Genomic DNA, 20,131 nt, shown 5'->3' with positions numbered 1-20,131 from the left:
GGGGATCAGACACGTAAGGGGCCTCCCGTCAAGGGAAGGGCAACCCCCCAGACCGAGGAAGCACCACCAGCCAGGACAGAGCCACAGGAGGGCAGCAAACAGCGCCAGGCCAAGCCTCTGGACTCGCACAATGAACGTTCCGGGCTCCACACGGGCCCTGAGCAACAGACTGAAACCAACACCCTTAAAGGTGTCGTGTGAAAAGGGAGGTGAACCAGAAAGCTGAACACACACAAATATCCCAATTTTCAAAAAAGGAAAGAAAGGTCAACAGGCTACTGATCATCACCAAAAAGAAACAAAACCAAACCAAAAAGGTTTGTGAGATTGACCTCAACTCTTTATTCAAGTTATTAAAGCTTAGGGCCTGCTCTTAGTGATGGCTGAGAATCAGCTCTCATCAGAGACAACAACTGCAGACTCTGGATAAAATCCAAGAGATCCCGGGGCAGGGGGAGGTGTGTGGGGCGGGAGGGGGGGGGGGTGGTCTGACACCCAGAATGAGGAAACGGCCTGGGTCACCGACCTGTTGGTGCCGTGCACGTAGAAATCTTACTTGTTTGAACCAGAGGAGCTGGGAGGTGAGGGGGGAAAGCCCATTAGGACAGAGGCAGAGCAGGAGAGCTGCAGAATCTGTGACTGAATCCAGCCCAGCTCTCAGGCTGGTCCCCGGTCATACACGCGCGAGCACACTCCAGAGCACAGCCAAGGCCAGGAGAACTGAAGGGCCCAGCACGGAGAAGATGGGGAGGCGACTGGCCTCGGAAGGGGGCGGGGGCGGGGTGGTCTCCTGGGACTGAACCCTTAACCCGTGGGGTCGGCACTAACCCCAGGAGATACTGTCAAAGGTAAAATGGACAGAAAAACGTACTCCAGCGAAGAAAATGCAAACGAAGGTTGGAATGACTACACTGGTAAAAGAGCAGGTAGATTTCAATACAAAGAAACTACAGGATAGAAAGGTGACATTTCATTAATGATAAAAGGGTACATTTCTCAGGAAGACATAACAATCATAAATGTGTAATAATGGAACCATAAAATACTTAAAGTAAAAACTGAGAGAACTGAAGGGGGAGAGAGATAATTCCACACACCTCTCTTAATAATTTACGTAAGGAGATAAAATGGTGGTCCAGGAAATACATATACACCTGAACGTCAAAAGCCTTCAAGGAGAGTCTGTCCTTCAGGTAACGGTGCCTGAGAAGGTCGTGTGCCAAGGCAGACGGCCGGCAAGCGAGCCGCCCGCCGTGGGGCCGCGGGCCTCCCACAAACCTGTCCGAGCCTGCTCTGCCCCCGTCCGCACCCCCAGCGCCTCAGTGTGGGGACAGCACGTGATCCGCCTTGCCGGTAACAGCAGCTTCCTATGCGACTGCTCTGATGGAGGAGGAACCCCAGGGAGGCTTCGCGGGGAAGACCAGGGGCGACAGCAGCACCTCCCAGATGGTCACCCTGGGCCGCTCGGAGGGAACACGAGAGAAAGTCACCTCCACTCCGCTCCTCCGAACTGCGGTGAGGCTCGCCAGTAATTTAGGGGAGGGGTCTCATCACCGCGTGTCCGCGGCTGCACGACCACCAGTCAGCGAGAAGAGCCTGGAGCTCAGGACACCACAAAAGACACAGTGGATGAGGCCTGAAGGGGGCCTCGCCAACCACCCTGGCGCCCCTTGAGGACCCCGGCCAGTTCCCCTGAGCACTGGGGGCACCTGTAAAGAGCACACTCGGGCCCCGGCTCAGGTGGCATCCCATCCCGACCCCGAGGAAGGCACCCAGCAAGCAAACACTGCTCCAGGTGGACGGCGTGCTGGACCTTGGGGGCTTGCGCTGACCCCGGCCGGTTAACACGAGGCCCCGGTGGACGTGGGAAGTGCAGAGTGGTGACGTGTTTCAACTTACTTTCTCCAAGTCCTCTTTTAGGCGGATTTCATGCTGCAATTTCTCATGTAAATTTCTATTTTCTACTTTTAAGAGGTCGATTTCTTCCTTGAGCTCCGTCGGAAGAAGCAGGAGATGAGCCTTGTGCATGGTTTCCAGACCCAAGTCTCCGGCTGCCACCTCCAAGGCCGTGCTGTGTGCACCCAGGAGGGGCACCCGGGCGAGCTCTGCAGGGGACCAGGGGGCAGGACCGTCAGGCTGACCCGCAACTCAGGCTAGACACCTACCTTCAGAAGCCTCAGACAACTGCACGAAGATCCTGAAACTCCCCGTGTGGGCTTGGCGTCAGAAGTGGACATGACACACCAAGAGGTCTTCAGCCAAGTGGTCACTGAGTCCCAGGCCCAGACGAGCAGGCCCATCCTGAGTGGCCCACACCCGCTGTCGCTCCTTCCGCCTGGGTACCGGGTGACCTGGCACCCCCAGAGCTCCTCTGGCCAGGGCTCACCACCGTCCCAGGCTCGATAAAGAGCCAAGTGTGGCCGAGGCACCGGCTGACAGGAACGTGCTGAGCGGCGGCCGTGGGGCACCCCTCACACAGGACGGAGAACAGGGAGCACAAGACGCCAGCAGGCGTGACCCAGCTCTCTGGGCCGCACTCTTCCCCTCCACAGGCCCGCCCGGCTCCGAGGCCCCCGGCGGGGACCCTCTGCCTTGCCCCCTCAGCTCTACGCGGGACCCACCGTCTCCTGGGCTCGTGTCCAGGGCCGGCCTTACGTCTGCTCTCCTGGGTCCCTGACCATATCCGGGGACGACCACAGCTTCTCCATCCCCGTGACCCCGGGCAGGCCCTCTCCTGACACGCCCAGGCCTGCTCCTCAACCCGCGAGGAAGGGCCCCCGGCGCCCACACTGCAAAGTAAACGGCCAGCGTGTGCACGTGGCTCTCATGGGAATCAGTCACCGCCCAGAACGTCCCCTGCAGGCCGGACTCCAGGCGACACAGAGGCACTGAAGGCACACACCTTGGCCGGGCTCTTCTGAAGGCCCCACGTGCTGCTCCCCTTCCAACACCTGGGTCCCCGCGAGGCCCGCCTCCTGCTGGACTTCCTGGGAGGACTTCCCCGCTGCTAGTTGGCGTTGGTGGTTTTCTTCTAGCTGTGTGTGCGACCCCAGGCTCTCCTTTGGGAAATCACAGAGAAAACCTTCTAATGACTCTCTCAGCCACGTTCCTGAATCCCTGCCTCCCAGGGAACCCCCCACAGAACCCCCCACGGAGCCTCGCCACGCAGGGCCACGCCGCCTGCTGCCCGTCTCGCTTCCAGCAGGGAGGCGGGCCTACTCCACCGACGCCGAGCCGTGGGCACTGGGTCCCCCACCGGACCCCCGTCCCTCGCCCTCTGCACCCCAGGTCAGGCCTCCGGGACCAGCCACACGGCCAGGGCCTTGGTGGAAGGCGCCCCGCTCCACCTGCGGCGCCCGGGTTTCTCCTCTCTCCCTGCCCTGCGCTTCCCATCCAGAGCCGGGCGCTGGGCCTGCCCCCCGAGGACGACGCTCCGGAGCGTGGGGTCCGAGGGACTCGAGGCCGTGTCAACGTTTCCTGTTCCCTCAAAATGCAACCAGTCACCCCATCTTCCTCAAAATCACAGAGAGGCCACGGCAACCTAAATGTCCAGCTCTCAATAAGCTCGAGTTATCTTTTAAATCAAGACTGGAGTCCTCACACGGTCACGGGAGAAAGCAAGTTGACTGACGGGCGGAGTCGAGCGCCCCCGACACAGCTCGGCTCACAAGGGTCAGGCTTCCCAGCACGTCGGACGAGAGAGACCCGCCATCCCGGGAAAGAAGAGGGGGCCAGAGTCTCACCCCCCGCCAGGCAACAGCCCGTTCCAGATGACAAAAACAAAGATAAAATACAGGGAAATCCTGCTGTGCCTGGAGACTGGGGACGGGGAGCCGAGAGCAAGGGGCTCCTGGCCTCTGAGAAAAGGGCAGAAACATGGCCGCGACGACCAAACAAGTCAAAAGACATTCAGCCTCAGTGACAACCGAACAGTTGCAGCCAGAGAGACACTGGCCAGGGGTCAGCGCCGACCAGAGGGGCACGGGGGTTCCCGAAGCCAGCTGGGGGAGCGCCAGCAGGCAGCCTCAGCCAACACGCCAAATATACACCACGCACGCGCCCACACGGGGGACTTGTGCTTAAACACACGTATACTCTACCGTTTTTATATTGCCTTAGATGATAGGAGACATAGTTCATAAACCTATGAGGAGAAGAAACAGTGGAAGAGGTAATCAGTAGGCCAAAGGTGACCAACTGCTGGAAGACGGGAATCACGGATGCTCACAGGGGTTGGACGGGGAGCCACCTGAGAGCTGCCCAGACACCCGGGAGGCTGGGAAGCGGGTACAGGGGGCACAGAGGTGACTGCACGACCCCCAGGGGCTGCGGACCAGGGAGATGGCGTGGGGGGAGGGACCTGGCCGACTGGAGTGGGGACCCCACTGTGCCCCTCTCCTCAGGGACCCCAGCAGGAGGCTGGTGGAGACCAATGGCCCCAGGAGGGGCGGCCACCCCCCAGCCCCCAGGTGGAGCCTGCCTGGTCAGACAGCCCCCCAGACCCCACGGTGCCTCACGCTGCGTGACGGCACAGCCTCAGGTCACCGACCAATGCACGGACCACAGGCGTGCCAGACGACACCGAGGCCCAGACGGACGGGGACACGGCAGGAGCTACACAGAGCCACAAGAGGCCCCTGAGCGCTACCGGCCGCCTTCAGACAGGGCACCAAAGGCATCCCGGCCCTGAGGCTGGCAGAGGACACAGGAAAGAACACAAAACAGGAAGGCAAAGCCCTCCGAAAGTAACAGTGGCAATGGAAATGAGACAGTCAACTGCAGAATTAGAGGAGAGGGGAGAAAAAAATCTCCCACCCCCTCCAAAAAAGCCTAAGGCAACATAAAAAGAGAAATGCAAATTGAAGGAAACCAGTGGTTCCAGCCTGGAGGTCCAGCGTGAGGCTCACAGGAGGATCAGAGAGAGAACAAACCACATGGAGGAGCAGCTGTCCGAACACGCTGAACAGCTGCTCCAGACTTCCCAGAAGTGGAGACAGAGTCCAGGCCCTGCCTGTTCCTGGTGTGAAAAATGGACACAGACTGCCATCTCAGGGCTCCCTGGAGTGCGGAGGGGCCTGCGAGCGGCCGGGGGCCCCGCCACGCCGCCAGCACGGCACCGCCACCCCAGCACCGGGGGCAGGAGGGCAGGGGAGCCACCGGCTCCTCAGAGCTCCGCGTCGGAACAGGCGCGGAAGGCTTCCACTGCCACAGAGAGCCGTGTGGACACGGCTGCCCACAAAGGTCGGAGACGCCAGAAACCAACGGCGTGGAGGCCATTCAACGAACAGGAGCGTAAAGGCCACTAAAAAGACGCCCAGCACGCACCCTCCCCAGCGCTCCACTCTCCGGTCATCAACACGCACGACGCAGGCGGCTGGGGAGCTCGTGGAGAGCGGCAGGTGACCGCGCCTGCATGGGATGCAGGCAGGACCCGACCTGCCAGCCACCCGCCTCCAAGTCATGCCTTGAACCTCGGGTTGTTGTTTTAAACAAGCAGACACAATGCAGCCTGTGGAGTCACCAGAGACACAAAAGCAAGCCTCCCTCTGCTTGTCAGGGTCACAGAAGGAAGCTTTTGTGAAAAGGATGGAAATTCAGATTTGATAACATAAAGACAGTCCAGTTCCCAACTAAAGATTAATGAAACACAACCTTTCTCAATGTTTGTGGAGACGCTCATATACCTCAACAGCAAAAAAAAACAAAAAACAAAAAATAACCCACCTGATTAAATAAAAAACAGGCAAAAGACCGGAACAGATACTTTTCCAAAGAAGATACACAGATGGCCAACAGGCACATGAAAAGGTGCTCAACATCACCAATCCTCAGAGAAATGCAAATCAAAACCATGAGGTACCCCCTCACACCTGTCAGAATAGCTATTATTAAAAAGCCAACAAATAACAAAGGTTGGCGAGGATGTGGAGAAAAGGGAACCCTCATGCACTGTTGGTGGGAAAGTAAACTGGTGCAGCCACTATGGAAAACAGTATGGAGGTTCCTCAAAAAATTAAGAATAGAACATCACCAAAAAATGCTGGAGAGCGTATGGAGAGAAGGGAACCCTCTTGCACTGTTGGTGGGAATGTAAACTAATAGAGCCACTATGGAGAACAGTATGGAGGTTCCTTAAAAAACTAAAAATAGAACTACCATATGACCCAGCAATCTCACTACTGGGCATATACCCTGAGAAAACCATAATTCGAAAAGAGTCATGTACCACAATGTTCATTGCAGCTCTATTTACAATAGCCAGAACATGGAAGCAACCTAAATGTCCACCGACAGATGAATGGATAAAGAAGACGTGGCACATATATACAATGGAATATTAGTCAGCCATAAAAAGAAACGAAATTGAGTTATTTGCATACAGAGTGAAGTAAGTCAGAAAGAGAAAAACAAATACTGTATGCTAACACATACACATGGAATCAAAAAAAAAAAATGGTTCTGAAGAACCTAGGGGCAGGACAGGAATAAAGACACAGACACAGAGAATGAACCTGAGGACACGGGGAGGGGGAAGGGTAAGCTGGGACGAAGTGAGAGAGTGGCATGGACATATATACACTACCAAATGTAAAATTGATAGCTAGTGAGAAGCAGCCGCATAGCACAGGGAGATCAGCTCAGTGCTTTGTGACCACCTAGAGGGGTGGGATAGGGAGGGTGGGAGGGACACGCAAGAGGGAGGAGATATGGGGATATATATATACGTATAACTGACTCACTTTGTTACACAGTATTGTAAAGCAATTATACTCCAATAAAGATGTTAAAAGAAAAGAACTACCATATGATCCAGCAATTCCACTCCTGGGTATTTAACCAAAGAAAACAAAAACATTAACTGGAAAAGACACATGCACCCCAACGTTCACAGCAGCCCTTATTTACAATAGTCAAGATATGGAAGCAACCTAAATGTCCACCAACAGATGAATGAATAAAGAAAATGTGGCACATACACACGTACACACATACACACAATGGAAACACTACTCAGCCATAAAAAAGAAGGAAATCTTGCTATTTGTGACAACATGGATGGACCTTGAGGGTGTTATGCTAAGTGAAATAAGTCAGATTGAGACAGACAAATACTGTCTGATCTCAGTTTTATGTGGAATCTAAAAAACCCACCTCATGGAGAACAGATTGGTGGTTGCCAGAGGTGGGAGAGGGGCTGTGGGCAAAATGGATGAAGGGGTCAAAAGATGCACACTTCTGGGGCTTCCCTGGTGGCACAGTGGTTGAGAATCTGCCTGCTAATGCAGGGGACACGGGTTCAAGCCCTGGTCTGGGAAGATCCCACATGCCGCGGAGCAACTAAGCCCGTGAGCCACAACTACTGAGCCTGCGCGTCTGGAGCTTGTGCTCCGCAACAAGAGAGGCCGCGATAGTGAAGAGGCCCGCGCACCGCGATGAAGAGGGGCCCCCGCTTGCCACAACTAGAGAAAGCCCTCGCACAGAAACGAAGACCCAACACAGCCAAAAATAAATATAAAAATAAATAAATAAATTAAATAAAAAAAAAAGATGCACACTTCTAGTTAGAGGATAAAAAGTCCTGGGGCGTCGTGTAGAGCACAGGACTGCAGTTAACAATGCTGTATTGTGTATCTACAGGCTGCTAAGAGAGTGCATCTTAAAAGTTCTCAGCGCAAGGAGAAAACTCTGCCTCTGTGTGGTGGTGGCCGTTAACCAGACCGACCCTTCACAGCACACCCAGGCATCCAATAATCATGTCATAATGTCCTGTGTCAGCTAGACCGCAAAACACAACTCAGGTGTCCCATCACCTCGTGCTGCTCCAGCTGAAGGCCGAGTTGATGAAGACGGTCTCCTCCTTCTTCTGCAGACGCTTCTTCTGAACAGGCACTGGATGAATTGAGAAACTGTGCTGTAACAACTTGACGCGGGTGCCCCTCCACTGAACTCCGCTGTCCCCGGGGTCCCGCTTCTGTGCCGAGGACAGGATGACTGCCGGGAATGTGGCGCAGCGGGGCTGGCGCCCACCCACACCAGCAGCACGGCGCCGTCCGCGGCCTGCGCGCGGGTCAGACCAGCGCCCAGCTGTAATGTCATCTTGTCGAGACCCAAACATAAACGTGTTCTCCTGCACTGCTTTACCTGAGTCCCACCGCCTCCGGCGGGGAGCCGTCCTTCCCATCCTGCAGTCGCTGCTGTAACAGGGTCAGGTCCTCCTGATAGCCCCTCTCGGCCTCCCTCGACTTCTCTTCACAAGAGATTCTCAGCTGTCCCGGTTCGGACTCGTGCCTGGCTCTCTCCTGCAGCCGCTGCCGCTCTATGTCCCGCTTCAGGTGTTCCAGCCCCTCCACGTGAGACGCTCGGCCCAGGAGCTGCTTGTGTAACTCTTTACAGGATGAAAGCAAGCGATCATCTCAAAATGAAATACTTAGGGGAAATCAGAAGGTGGTTAAGAGCCTGTAGTGTGGTGCTGGGGGCAGAACTGTAAAAGGTCCCCCCATCCCAGAACCCATGAATGGACGTGGGACCCTCCAGGGCTTATGCTACATGGCACAGGGGGCCTCGCACAGGGAGACCACCCAGGCGGCCTCAGTAAACCCCAGAGCCCTGAGGGCAGAGAGCTCTCTCACGCCGGCACAGAAGTCAGGGGGATCGGAAGCGTGAGAAGCATGCCGCGGGGGCCCTGAAGGCGAGAGGGCCGCGCGGCGAGGAACGTGGGCAGCCCCTGGGCCGACAGCCAGCAAGGAAACGGGACCTCGGTCCTACAAGCACAGGGACGGGACCCTGCCGACCGAGGGAGCCAGGCCAAGGCCCAGCCCAACGTCTGGACTTGGACTGTGGGTGACCCTGGGTGGTTTCAGGCTGCTGACTTGGTGGTATTTTGTTAACGGCAACAGCCGAGTAACGTAGACCGTAAGAGAACTGTCCCCATCACGGCTCTCATCGAGAGGTGCTGCCAGCTAGTTCACCACAGCTCGTTATGAGCTTTCAAGTAACAGGGATGGAAACAGGTCACCATCCCAAATCAGCGCTCCCCACGAGGGTCCTTGAATGCACGGGGGAGGCTGCAGTGGAAGGCGCACAAGCTGAAACCCGTGTGTGAGAGCACGCCTGAAGCCCACCCACAGGTCAGTCCGCCAGCTCCGCCTGCGGCTGCCCGGAGCCTGGCTGGGGTGGGGACGGGAGGCCTATCCACCCACACAGGCCGTCAGGTGTTACTGCGGGCCCTTTCTCATAACTCTGTTCTTTGCTCCTTAGTAACACTTACGCACAGGGCAGACCCTACAGTTTCAGGCCTGTCTGGAGAGCAGCAGACAAGCCCACGTCTCTCTGCCCCGTGTCTCGTGACCTCCTCCCTCTGAAGGTGCCACCGGCAAGCAGAGACCCCTCTGACTTGGGGTCTTGCGAGGGGGAGACCCAGGTGAGCTGCCCTCAGTAAACATGGCGTCACCCTCCAAAACCAGAGCTCAGGGCCCCAGGAGCCTGACAACACCTGGTGCAGGTGAGCTTATGGGACCCAGGAGGCGGTGTACACCCACGACCCGAAGGCCCACTGAGAACTGCATTTCGACAGCGCTCAACCAGGCCCCACCGTGAGCCCGGTCTCACACGTGAATGGTGCGTGTCCACACGAGGACACAGGACGCGAGAGTCATCGCTCGCCAATGCGCCTACGAGGAAGCCAAGGCTGCCACCAGCAGCTCTGCACCATGAAGCCGCAGACCTCAAAATTCACAGAAGTTTACTAAACCACCTTTTTGGGCCTGCAAAACCGTTACATCCTAGTTTGGGGTTTCAGCAGTGAAAACACAGCTCCAGCTTCTGGGAGCCTGAATCGTGCACATGCGGCCCCTCACCACTCAGCTCCTGCCTGCTGGACCTTGCAGACTCCAGCTGGGCCCCCAGGCGCCGGATCTCCTCCTGTGACTGGGCCTGCAGCTCCGTGTACGAGGCACGCAGGTCCTCCAGCTGGAAGAGAAGGCGATGGTGTGGGAGCCCGACCAAGACCCGGGCCCAAGGCAGTGCCGGTGATACCCGTGCAGCACCCGACGGGCACCAGGTGAACACGCGCAGTCTCGGCTCAAGCCCACCCACCTCCAAGCGGCACCGAGAGCAGACCAGAGGAATCCACGGCCACCACGGCCTCTCACGTGGACGCCTCCCAGGCCTCGGCCTCGTTCCCAGCAGAGACCTGTCCCCCTGCTTTGTCAGGGAGGGTGGATGGGCCCCCTCCGTCTGTGACCATGGGCTCCCTCACCCTTGTGTGGCCTGTGTGGGTTTCTCCGCATTCCCTGGTCAACCTTCCTGGGAAGCGACTCTTTCAGGGATGAACAGAGCTTGCACACCAAGCGTGTGCCGCGTGCCAGCCGGCCCTGCACCGCCGGAGCTGAGAGTGGCTCCACCTGCCCTCCCGGGGCCTGGGTCAGGGTGGCCGCCCAGCACCCCGAGTCACGAGCACGGGGCCGAGCGCTCCCGGGGGAGCGTGGGCGGCGCTGGCCTGCGGCTGCTCCGCTGCCTCGTGGAACAGGCCTTTCCTCACCCAGGGCACAGGGCAGAAGGTGACCCCCGGCCGCCTCTCTCCCTGGACGAGGGACAGCCCGCAGGGCCCCGCCTGGCCCTGGTCCTGCCCGGCCGAGCTGGCCTCTGCCTGGAGGAGAGGGGGGAGGAGCAGGTGCGAGAGCCACAGGGCCAGACGCAGCTCCTCCTGGGCTCCACGACTCTCCTCCCCGCAAACCCACACGCGGGCCTCGGCTAACTCCGTCTTCCAGTTATTTCCTTTCTAATTCCTTGAACCAATGCTTGGGGCATTGCTTGGCTCTTGGTCTTGGTGATAAAGGCCCTTCAGGTCCCTGAGTGAGATCTGGCCACATCACCCATATTTCGGTATGTAAAGCTCCAATGGAAAAGAGTTCTGAATACGTGAGCCGCAGAAATGTTTCTTGCTAACTTCTTGTTTATTGAGTCAAGGTCAGAGCGTGTGCCCTTGCACCCCTAATGGCTGGAGCCTGCAGACATCCCAGGGGCACTTGTCAAGGGCACGAATTCTCCAGGTGTAGGACTGAACACCATCATTAAGTCAAAGTCACAGACTCTATATCCTGACATGGCTACCTACCAGTTCCACCAAATACTGAGAGTCTCTTTAAAGGAGGGCTTAAAGTATGGAGGTCCCTCAAAAACTAAAAATACAACTACCGTATGACCCAGCAACCCCACTCCTGGGTATATATCTGAAAAAACGAAAACACTAGTTTGCAAAGATACATGCACCCAATGCTCATAGCAGCCCTATTTTCAATTGCCAAGACAGGAGGCCACCTAAGCATCCACTGACAGATGAATGGATAAAGAAGATGTGGTGTATATATACAATGGAATACGACTCAGCCATAAAAAAGGATTGCTGCCATCTGCAGCAACATGGATAGACCTGGAGATTATCACGCTAAGTGAAATAAGTCAGAGAAAGACAAATACTGTATGATATCACTTATATGTGGAATCTGAAGAACAGAACAAATGAATGTATATACAAAACAGAAAAAGACTCACAGTTATAAAGAACTAGTGGTTACCACTGGGGAGAGGGATGAGGAGAGAGGCAAGTTAGGGGTAGGAAATTAAGAGGTACAAACTACTCAGTATAAAATAAGCTACAAGAATACACTGTACGGCACAGGGAATATAGCCAATATTTTATAATGAAGTACAATCTTTAAGAATTGTGGATCACTATGTTGTACATCTAAAACTTACATAATATTGTAAATCAACTATACCTCGATTTAAAAATAAACACAAACATACACATATTAGGGCTTAAGTTTCAGGCAATAATAGAGCGTGAAATGACCCCAATCCAAGATCTCCTCCAACTCCCCTCGTACAATGCCTACCTCAAGCTGGTTTTCCTTTTCCTTTTCTTTGAATTTCAGCTCCAGGTCCTCCACGTACTGGCAGTGTTCCAAGTGCAGGTCCGCGCGTAACCTGCCCAGGGCCACCTCGCGCTGAGCCTCCTGAGTCTGAAGAGAAACTGGAGACGGGCACGGGCCTCACTCAGTTTGTGACGGCACAGCGTCCTCCTCCTCAGCAGGGGCAGCTGCAGGCACGGCGGGTCCCCCAGGCCCTTCCAGCCCCCATTCTCAGGACTCTGCTCTCTTCGGGGAGGAAGGGAGGGGAAGGCGCAGGCCAGCAGACAGCATCTACTGACCGGTGGGCCCCGCCGTGTAACAGAAAGGGAACAATCACGAACTACTTTTTCGATAGCAATTTAGTAGAAGAACATGCAAAAGATGTCTCTGAAATGAAGGTTTCGGAAGGTTTAGGGAACCTGAGATGCCTGTGCAACGAGGAGGGACCCCAAGGCTAACTCTCCTGCCAGCCAGTCACACGGCATTTTTTCTAGGATGACACAGGAAAACTCAGTCCCCTTCCAAACTTGCTCATTTTAATTAGAGACTCACATTCAGCCTGATTTTTGTCTTGAAAAACCTTCTCCAACTCAGCCTTCTGTTCTGCCAATTCTTTCTTAAACTGGTTTTGTAAATTCTCCAGTTCTGACCGATGCCTTTCCGATAATTCTCGGCGTAGGTTTTCTAAGCACAAGTCTCTCTCGGATTCCCAGTCTTGCTTCAGGGTCTAATTTAAATGAGGAAAAAGTAGATGATGGCCAACAGTTTATTACTGCGGTAAAAAATTTCAACTGTGCATTCGAAAACCGTCACCCCCGCCCAGACCAAACTGTGAGTACAGGATACAGCTCGGGACGTCCAGTCAGACAGGAACAGCAGCACCTGTAGGCAAACAGCCCAGGACACGAGAACCAGGACCACCTGCCAGAAACAGAACTGGTCGCTGAGCAAAAGCGCAGGAACTCGGCCAGCAAGACAGGCATCCGTCCCCCATGCAAGACCCGGGCACTACAGCGGCACCGTCGAGCTCGGATGGGGTCAGGCTCTGTCCCAGGCGCCCTAAGAAATGAGGCCCCTCCGTCCAGCTCAGAGGGCGGGGGCTGGGGCACGAGGCCGTCCTCCACCCACCGCCTGTCCAGAGTGGCCAGGGCACACAGGTCCCCTCGGCCTGACATCACACATCCCCTAACGCTACCCACTTCCTCGGCCGTCACCAGCGCCAACAGCCCTTCTACAAGCGTAGCCCTGAGAAAGGGATGGGTCGCAAGAGTCACGCTCGTCCCACCCCCCCACCGCCCGTGGTTCCCCGAGGCCCATACACGTCACTTGATCACCACCTCGGTGGCGTCCACGCCTCCCGTCCGTGAGGACCGAGGTCTGTGTCCCAAGCACAGCCAGGGCCGTGCCACAGGGCTGCTCAGAAACCAGATGGGAGGAAAGAGACTCCCATCACACCAGGTAACACAAAAGCCCACAACTAGCTGCTGTGATGAATTCACATTGTGCAGAGAAAGCAGCGCGTCATCCTTCACCCCCACGACTCCAGCTCTGACTGCATTTTGTTAGAATCAAGGGGAGGGGTCCCGGGTGGGGATGAGGGAAATGCCGTGTACACGGAATGAATTTTCTTATCCTCTGTACCTCTATCATCTGGGCATTTTTCTCCATTTCTGATTGTAGCTTCTCCTTCAGCTCAGCTGGAAGAGAAACATAAAAAGTCGCTCAGATCACCGCAGCTCAGACTTTTCCCCAATCTGAATCCCCAGGAGATGAGAAGGCTCCTGGCACCTCTGGCCGCTCCACCGAACACTTGCTGACATTAACAGGACAGGACGCGTCTGTGAGAAACAAGCAGGTGATGATGTCTGGGTTAATCAGCAAATCACACTCGTGCCTGACAAAGGACGGGAGACGTCCAGCCAGAGCGACAGTCCAGGAGGACCGGGCGAGGCCAACTGCGGGGCTGCACAGATCACTGAGCGCTGAGCCTGCGTCATCCTTCTGCTTACGGGGACCTCGGCCCGTCCACTCCACGCCGGGCCACCGCGCACCCAGGGCCCCGCAGTCCAGGATCCCGCTGAGCCAGCTTCCAGGCTGGGTGCTGGACCACAAGTAAACGGAGAGAGGTAAAGACGTGCTAGGTCCCAACAGCTCCCCGCCTGAGAGGAGAAGCACACGAAAGGAGGTGCTAGGCAGAGGACGCTGGACCAGTGGGCGCGGCCAAGCGTGGAGCTGGGGAGAAGTAGCCCCAGGCGACAACCAGCAACCCCTGGGCGCGGGGAAGGCGGCCCGAGCAACTCCAGAAATCACGCAAAGGCCCAGAAGCCACCCTCTGAGGGCAGGTCCCGCCGGGCCCACAGGGGCCCCAGCTGCAGCAGCGCTTCAGCGACCGGACGGCAGGGTGGGCCTCTCGGGGGACCGTTCCCAGGGGTGCACATGGAGGAAACAGCATCTAACAGGCCTAACTGAGGAAGGCATATTTCATATTTTTAAAATTTAACAGAAGCAGTGAGGGACGTGGAACTATCTCCTTGTGTTTGCCTGAAAGCAGGTGAAGAAACAGGCAAGGCATCAAAGGACCGACAAGGCTGCTCCTCCAGGTGGGTGGGCCCCCAGGAGAGGGAGACTCTGCAACCGGGGCAGATCCCAGGGAAACGGGCCAGGGTCTCTCCTCCGGGGGAAGGACGTTCTAAGCGTGAAAACACGAAAAGCCACCAAAGTGCTGCCTTTAAACACTTTAAGTGGGTGAACCACATGGTACATGAATTACAGCTCAATAAAACTACTATGTATGATTTTTACAAAAAGTACTAACAAAAAAGGTACCAAGGAACATTAAAATGAAATCATATAAGTTCACCTTGAGCCAGCGCATCGCCAGGTTGAGAGGCACCTGAGCCGCCACCTGGCACAGGGCACAGGGCGCAGGGGGGGACGGGGGCGGGGGCGGGCTCCACGAGGCCTGGTCGCACACAGAGGCCCAAGCACAGCACAGAAGCCAGGCGCCTCCGACGACACCCGCGGGCCGGCCGCCGAGCGTACCTGCCTCCTCCCGGACCAGCTCCAGCTCCCGGTGCGCGCGGCTCTGCAGCAGGGCCCGCTCCTGCGCGTGCCGCCCGGCGAGCTCGGCACGCAGCTCGGCCAGCGCCGCCTCCTTCTCGCGCTGCAGGTGCGCCTGCGTCAGCTCCAGCCGCGCCGCGTGCATGTCGCTCAGGCTCAGGCGCAGCGCTTCCAGCTCCAGCTCCTGGAGGACACCAAGTGCAGTGAAATAAGCCAGGCCCAAAAGACAACTACACGATTCCACTGCCCCACTGCCATGAGGCGTGTAGGATCGCCAAGTCACAGAGACAGAAGGTAGAATGGCGGCTGCCAGGGGCTGGGGGATGTCGCTTAGCGGACAGGGTTTCAGGTTGGCAAGGTGAAAAGAGTTCTGGAGACGGATGGTGCTGACGGTTGCACAACAGTGTGAATGTACGAACACCAATGAACTGTGCACCTAAAGTAGTTAAGATGGTAAAATTCATGAGTGCTTTACAATTAAGAAAAAGACTGTGACAAAAACGGAGGTTGAGGGAAGTATAAATGGAGTTTCAGTAATTATGCAAGAGGAAGGTGAAGGTGTTGATTAAATTTAAACTTAGATAAATTAAGCATATATGTTGTATTTAATCACCTCACCATTAAAAGAATAGAAACTGTATATTATTACTTCAAAATGAACAAAGGGAGAATTTTTTTTTAATCCCCTGATAAAAAAATAATCCAAAGAAGGCAAAAAAGGAGAAAAGAAAGAAACAAAACAGGCAGGGCAAACAGAAAGCCCAAATTAAACGTTTAATGTAAGTACAAGCACATCAGTGATTCCATTAGATATAAGGGAATTCACTGCCCAGTAACTGTGAGAGTCAGTTAAAAATCAACCGTATGCTGCTCACCAGACACACATCTCAAATAGAAGGATGCAAAGACGCTCAAGGTGAAGGAGAGAGAAGACCAGAACCGTGTCTGATCCACTCACACAGAGTTCTACGTCGGAATCGGCACAGAAGCCAGGAGGGTGCTCCCTTCAGGGCGGGCAGCAGGGAGCAGGGCCCAGCACCGCCCTGCCCCGGCCTGTAGAGACCACGTGCTGCTCGCGGTGTACTCATCTGTTAGGCTCTATCTAAGTTTTGTGTACTTTTCCACAAAGATGCTACAAGTCACAGTTTAAAACAAGTATGAGATGTGTATTTAAGGCTGGGTTTTATGGACCCCACTAGAGACCATTTCTCCAGGCCCTGCCAGGCCCTCCTCTGAGCTAGATTTCTCCTGCAGTAATGCAGACTAAACACCAAACTTGCTCACTGCCAAAAGTAGTGTGCACTGAGTCCAGCTAGAATCGAAGGTCTAAAATACAGACTCTCAATTATAGCCATTATTTCGTGTTAATTTCTAAGGGAGTATAATCTACAGAACTACTGAATCACTATGCTGTACACCTGAAACTAATACAATGTTGTAAATCAACTATACTTTAATAAAAAAAAAAAAGATAAAATACAGGACTTTCAATATAACACTGTGAAATTGGTCAACATCTAATAAATTTTCTCCCAAATGCTAACAAAAACTGAATGGATTAAAGAAAAGTAATCAATTCAGCACTCATGGAAGTCACACCAAGCATTGTGGTAGGAACTGGGACGGTAAGACCAGCGCCCAGCCGGCAAGCCCGTCCCACAATGTGTCTCGCATGCGGGGCTACCCACGTGGGCGTGGGCATCGAGGGCCAGGCCCAGGAGGCACGCTGACCCCACAGAACCCTCAGTGAAGGAAGCGCGACTCTCCCTTCCACGCCCACCACCAAGATCAAACTTAACCGAGAACCCAGGAGAGGCATACCTTCGTCATTACCCCAGGCTGCTCCGGACCGTCGCCGTCCAGCTTCTGCGGCGTCCCCGCTCCACCGGGCTCCTGCAGCTGGAGGGGAAGGGCCAGGAGCATTCACAGCGGCTCGCGGGGTAGCCCGGCCCCCCCGGCCCCACCCGCCTCCAGGCCCGCCAGTTCCATCTGCACTCTCCTTCTACACAAATCTCAAGCTCTAAACATTTTTTATGTAACTTGCTTCCCTAATGATGTTGCTGCCCGATTTTTAACGAGTTCTGCTTCTTTAAGTCATTTCACCGGGTGCTTAACACAAGTCACTAAACTTTAGTTGCTCAACACGTATTTTCTAAGTTCTTAATTTTATATAAATTCAAATATTCCATCTTCAAGATTTTCCTTTTTTAGATAAATCTTTTCCTTAATAATTTGCAGAACAGTATTTTTAGTTTCTTTTTGCAAATCACCTCAAAATTGAGTTTAAAGTTTTCCAATGAATTTTCCCCCAATAGTTTTGACCCATAAGTTTACAAGAATTGGGGCTTTTATCTGCAGGAAGGCTTGGTGCACACGACTTGGCGGCTCGCGGGCGGCTTCCACCCCCATGTCCACCTGCACCTCCAGCCCCGACCACACATCACTCTGCCACTGTCAGGGTGAGCGTTAGCGTCTGCTGGACCTAACTGCACTTATCAAGTTTCTTTTCTGGGCAGTTGTAACTGCTTGACAGGACCGGCATAATTTTATTCCTTCTTACAGGTCTTCCAAAGAACAATGAGAAAATTTACTTTTTTTTTACTAGAGTAAAACATTTTACCTTGCAGTTACTACCAGACCCCTGCATTTATCTAAGACACAAAATGGACCCGAGCAACCTTGCTTCTCCCATATCACGATGCTATTTCATCATCCTAAGGATTGTTTTGTCACACTCAATTATTCCCAACCATGCCAACACCACCTTAAATAATGAGGAAACAGAAGAATGAGGGAACCACCTAGAAGGACGAGGGACAGTAAACTCATCCACCCTCCAGTTTTCTAAATGACTGGAGAGACCACCTCAGTAGCCTGCTTTCAACGTGACAATTCAGGGACTTCCCTGATGGTCCAGTGGTTAGGACTCCGCGCTTCCACTGCAGGGGGCACAGGTTCCATCCCTGGTCAGGGAACTAAGATCCCACATGCCGCACGGCATGGCCAAAAAATTTTAAAATTTAAAATAAAATTTAAAAAAGACAATTCGTTAAGAATTTCTCATTTTCCTCCCAAAATGACGCAGAGAGCAATGCTGACAGCGAGGACTTTTCACAACCATCAGGCGAATCAAGAGAAGAACGCAGAGAGCAGCACTCGGGCCACGATGCTGGGAAGCGGGAGTCACAGCGACACCGCAGACCTCCCGTCTCCCCAGGACGGCACCTCAGTCTCCTCGCCGTCAGGAATCAGCAAGTGAGCAACATATCTCAGGACAGGGACTCCCCTGGCGGTCCAGTGGTTAGGACTCCACACTTCCACTGCAGGTGGTGCGGGTTCCATCCCTGGTCGGGGAACTAGACTCCGCAGGCCGCAGGGTGTGGCCAAAACAAACAAACAAACAAAAAACATACCTAAGGACAAACAAAAATAAAAAGGGTCGTCAACACTGATGCCACAGAAGAATATTCCTACGAATAACTTAATACCCAAAACTGGAAGATTAGAAGGACACATTCTGAGAAAAAGCACAACTGAATAGTCTGGTAACTGTTCAGTAAGTTGACTCTGCAATTAAAGGTCTTTCCACAAAGAAAGCTTCAGTCCTCAACAGCTCCACCATCTTACACCAGCTCACCCACAGAGCAAAGGACCCTCTCAGCTCGTCACGCGAGGCCAACATAACCTCAACACAAAAACCTGACAAGAGAGGAAAATTACAGGTCATTCTCTCGCAAAACACACTTTTTCTAAATCAACTGAGAGGACCATATGACTTTTCTCTTTTAGTCTCTTAAGTGAATCACACTGATTTTTTTGGAATGTTTGACTAAGCTTGCACTCCGCTAAAATACACTCCACTCCACACCCACCAAAAGTGTTAAAATAGAAAACAAATGTCAACACCAATCACAGATGTTATGGAACAAGGAAAACACTCATATGCCACCACTGAAAATATAAACTGAACAACTCTTTTAAAACACAGCTCAACATACACAAGTTGAACATATACCTAAATACTGACTCAGATATTAAATACCTAATTACAGCCCCATAGAAACGTGCTCACACAGACACCAAGAGACTTGCATGAGAATGTTCACAGCAAATGCCAATCAACAGCGGAACAGAAAAACCAAGGTACACCCATACAGCAAAATAGGATACAACAACACAAATGAAAGAACTATAGCCTTTCACTCCTAAAGGATGCTGGATAAGAAGACCCAGACTAGGGACATGCATACTGGATTATTCTATTTATAAAACACTCAAAACCAGCAAAACTAAACCATTCTTCTAAAAGTCAAGGTGCTCCATACACAGAAAGTAACTTGAGATGGATCACAGACTTAAACATAGAAACCAGGCCATCAAGCCTCAAGAAGACACAGGAGATTATCTTCACAACCTCAGGACTAGGGGAGATCTTTTGGACAGGACACAGAAATCACTAACCATAGAAAACAATGATAAATTCAGCATCAAAGTTAAGAACATTTGCTTATCACAGGACACCATTAAGAAAACAACTAGGTAAGCAAGACTAGGAAAAATATTCGCAGTACATATATCTAACAAATAACCTGGGAACGCTAAACAATAAACTTTGGAAAAATAAAGACAAAAACAACTACAGGTGTCCCCCACTACCAAAAATAGAGCATTCCTCTGAAAGCTTTCATAAACCAAAATGGCACAAAGGTAAAGAAGCAATTACATTTCTTCATAAAACTGAAAATCCTCTTTGGATTTCTTTCTGTTAGCAAAAACAGGTACTAATGTAGGTCTTTTGTAAAAGTGAAGTGGTGTAAAGCGAGCTTTCGAAAAGTGAGGGATAGCTGTATAAACAAATATTCTATAGTTGGTAAATTTGTGTTTTACTGGCATGAGAAGTTGCAATTCTGAAATTAATCTGTGTGTATTTTAAGATTGAGCAAATAAGTAAAGATACTGTAGATAAGCCTTTTCCCCATTTTCTCACTATGGGAAAAAGGAGCTAAAAATAAGGAGAGGGGAAAAGCTAGAATAAATTCTATGCTGTTGGATTGGAATTGAAGATATTAGTGTGAATTCATGGTTTTTATTATACATACAAATAGACAAGTAGATATAGATGTGCATGTACATACGTACATTTATATTTTCTGGCTCTG

General features: G+C 53.1%; 1 protein-coding gene across 7 annotated transcripts in view; it reads right to left on the bottom strand.

Annotated features, from left to right (window-relative positions):
* The window catches only part of PCNT (pericentrin), a 107,767-nt gene that overhangs the window by 82,322 nt on the left and 5,314 nt on the right, over positions 1-20,131 (bottom strand). For all 7 annotated transcript variants that reach the window (XM_057546125.1, XM_057546127.1, XM_057546129.1 and 4 more), the window contains 10 exons: positions 16,794-16,871; positions 14,955-15,156; positions 13,554-13,609; positions 12,465-12,639; positions 11,898-12,034; positions 9,858-9,969; positions 8,143-8,386; positions 7,812-7,890; positions 2,903-3,059; positions 1,900-2,105 (listed from right to left, as the gene is read on the bottom strand). In XM_057546125.1, the coding sequence (XP_057402108.1) occupies positions 1,900-2,105; positions 2,903-3,059; positions 7,812-7,890; positions 8,143-8,386; positions 9,858-9,969; positions 11,898-12,034; positions 12,465-12,639; positions 13,554-13,609; positions 14,955-15,156; positions 16,794-16,871 (1,446 nt within the window). The remainder of the gene's footprint in view (positions 1-1,899; positions 2,106-2,902; positions 3,060-7,811; positions 7,891-8,142; positions 8,387-9,857; positions 9,970-11,897; positions 12,035-12,464; positions 12,640-13,553; positions 13,610-14,954; positions 15,157-16,793; positions 16,872-20,131) is intronic.

Source organism: Balaenoptera acutorostrata, chromosome 4 (genome assembly GCF_949987535.1).
Source record: "Balaenoptera acutorostrata chromosome 4, mBalAcu1.1, whole genome shotgun sequence".
Taxonomy (NCBI): domain Eukaryota; kingdom Metazoa; phylum Chordata; class Mammalia; order Artiodactyla; family Balaenopteridae; genus Balaenoptera; species Balaenoptera acutorostrata.
The sequence above is the reverse complement of the archived record's forward strand: the minus strand, read 5'-3'. Positions and strand labels throughout refer to the sequence as shown.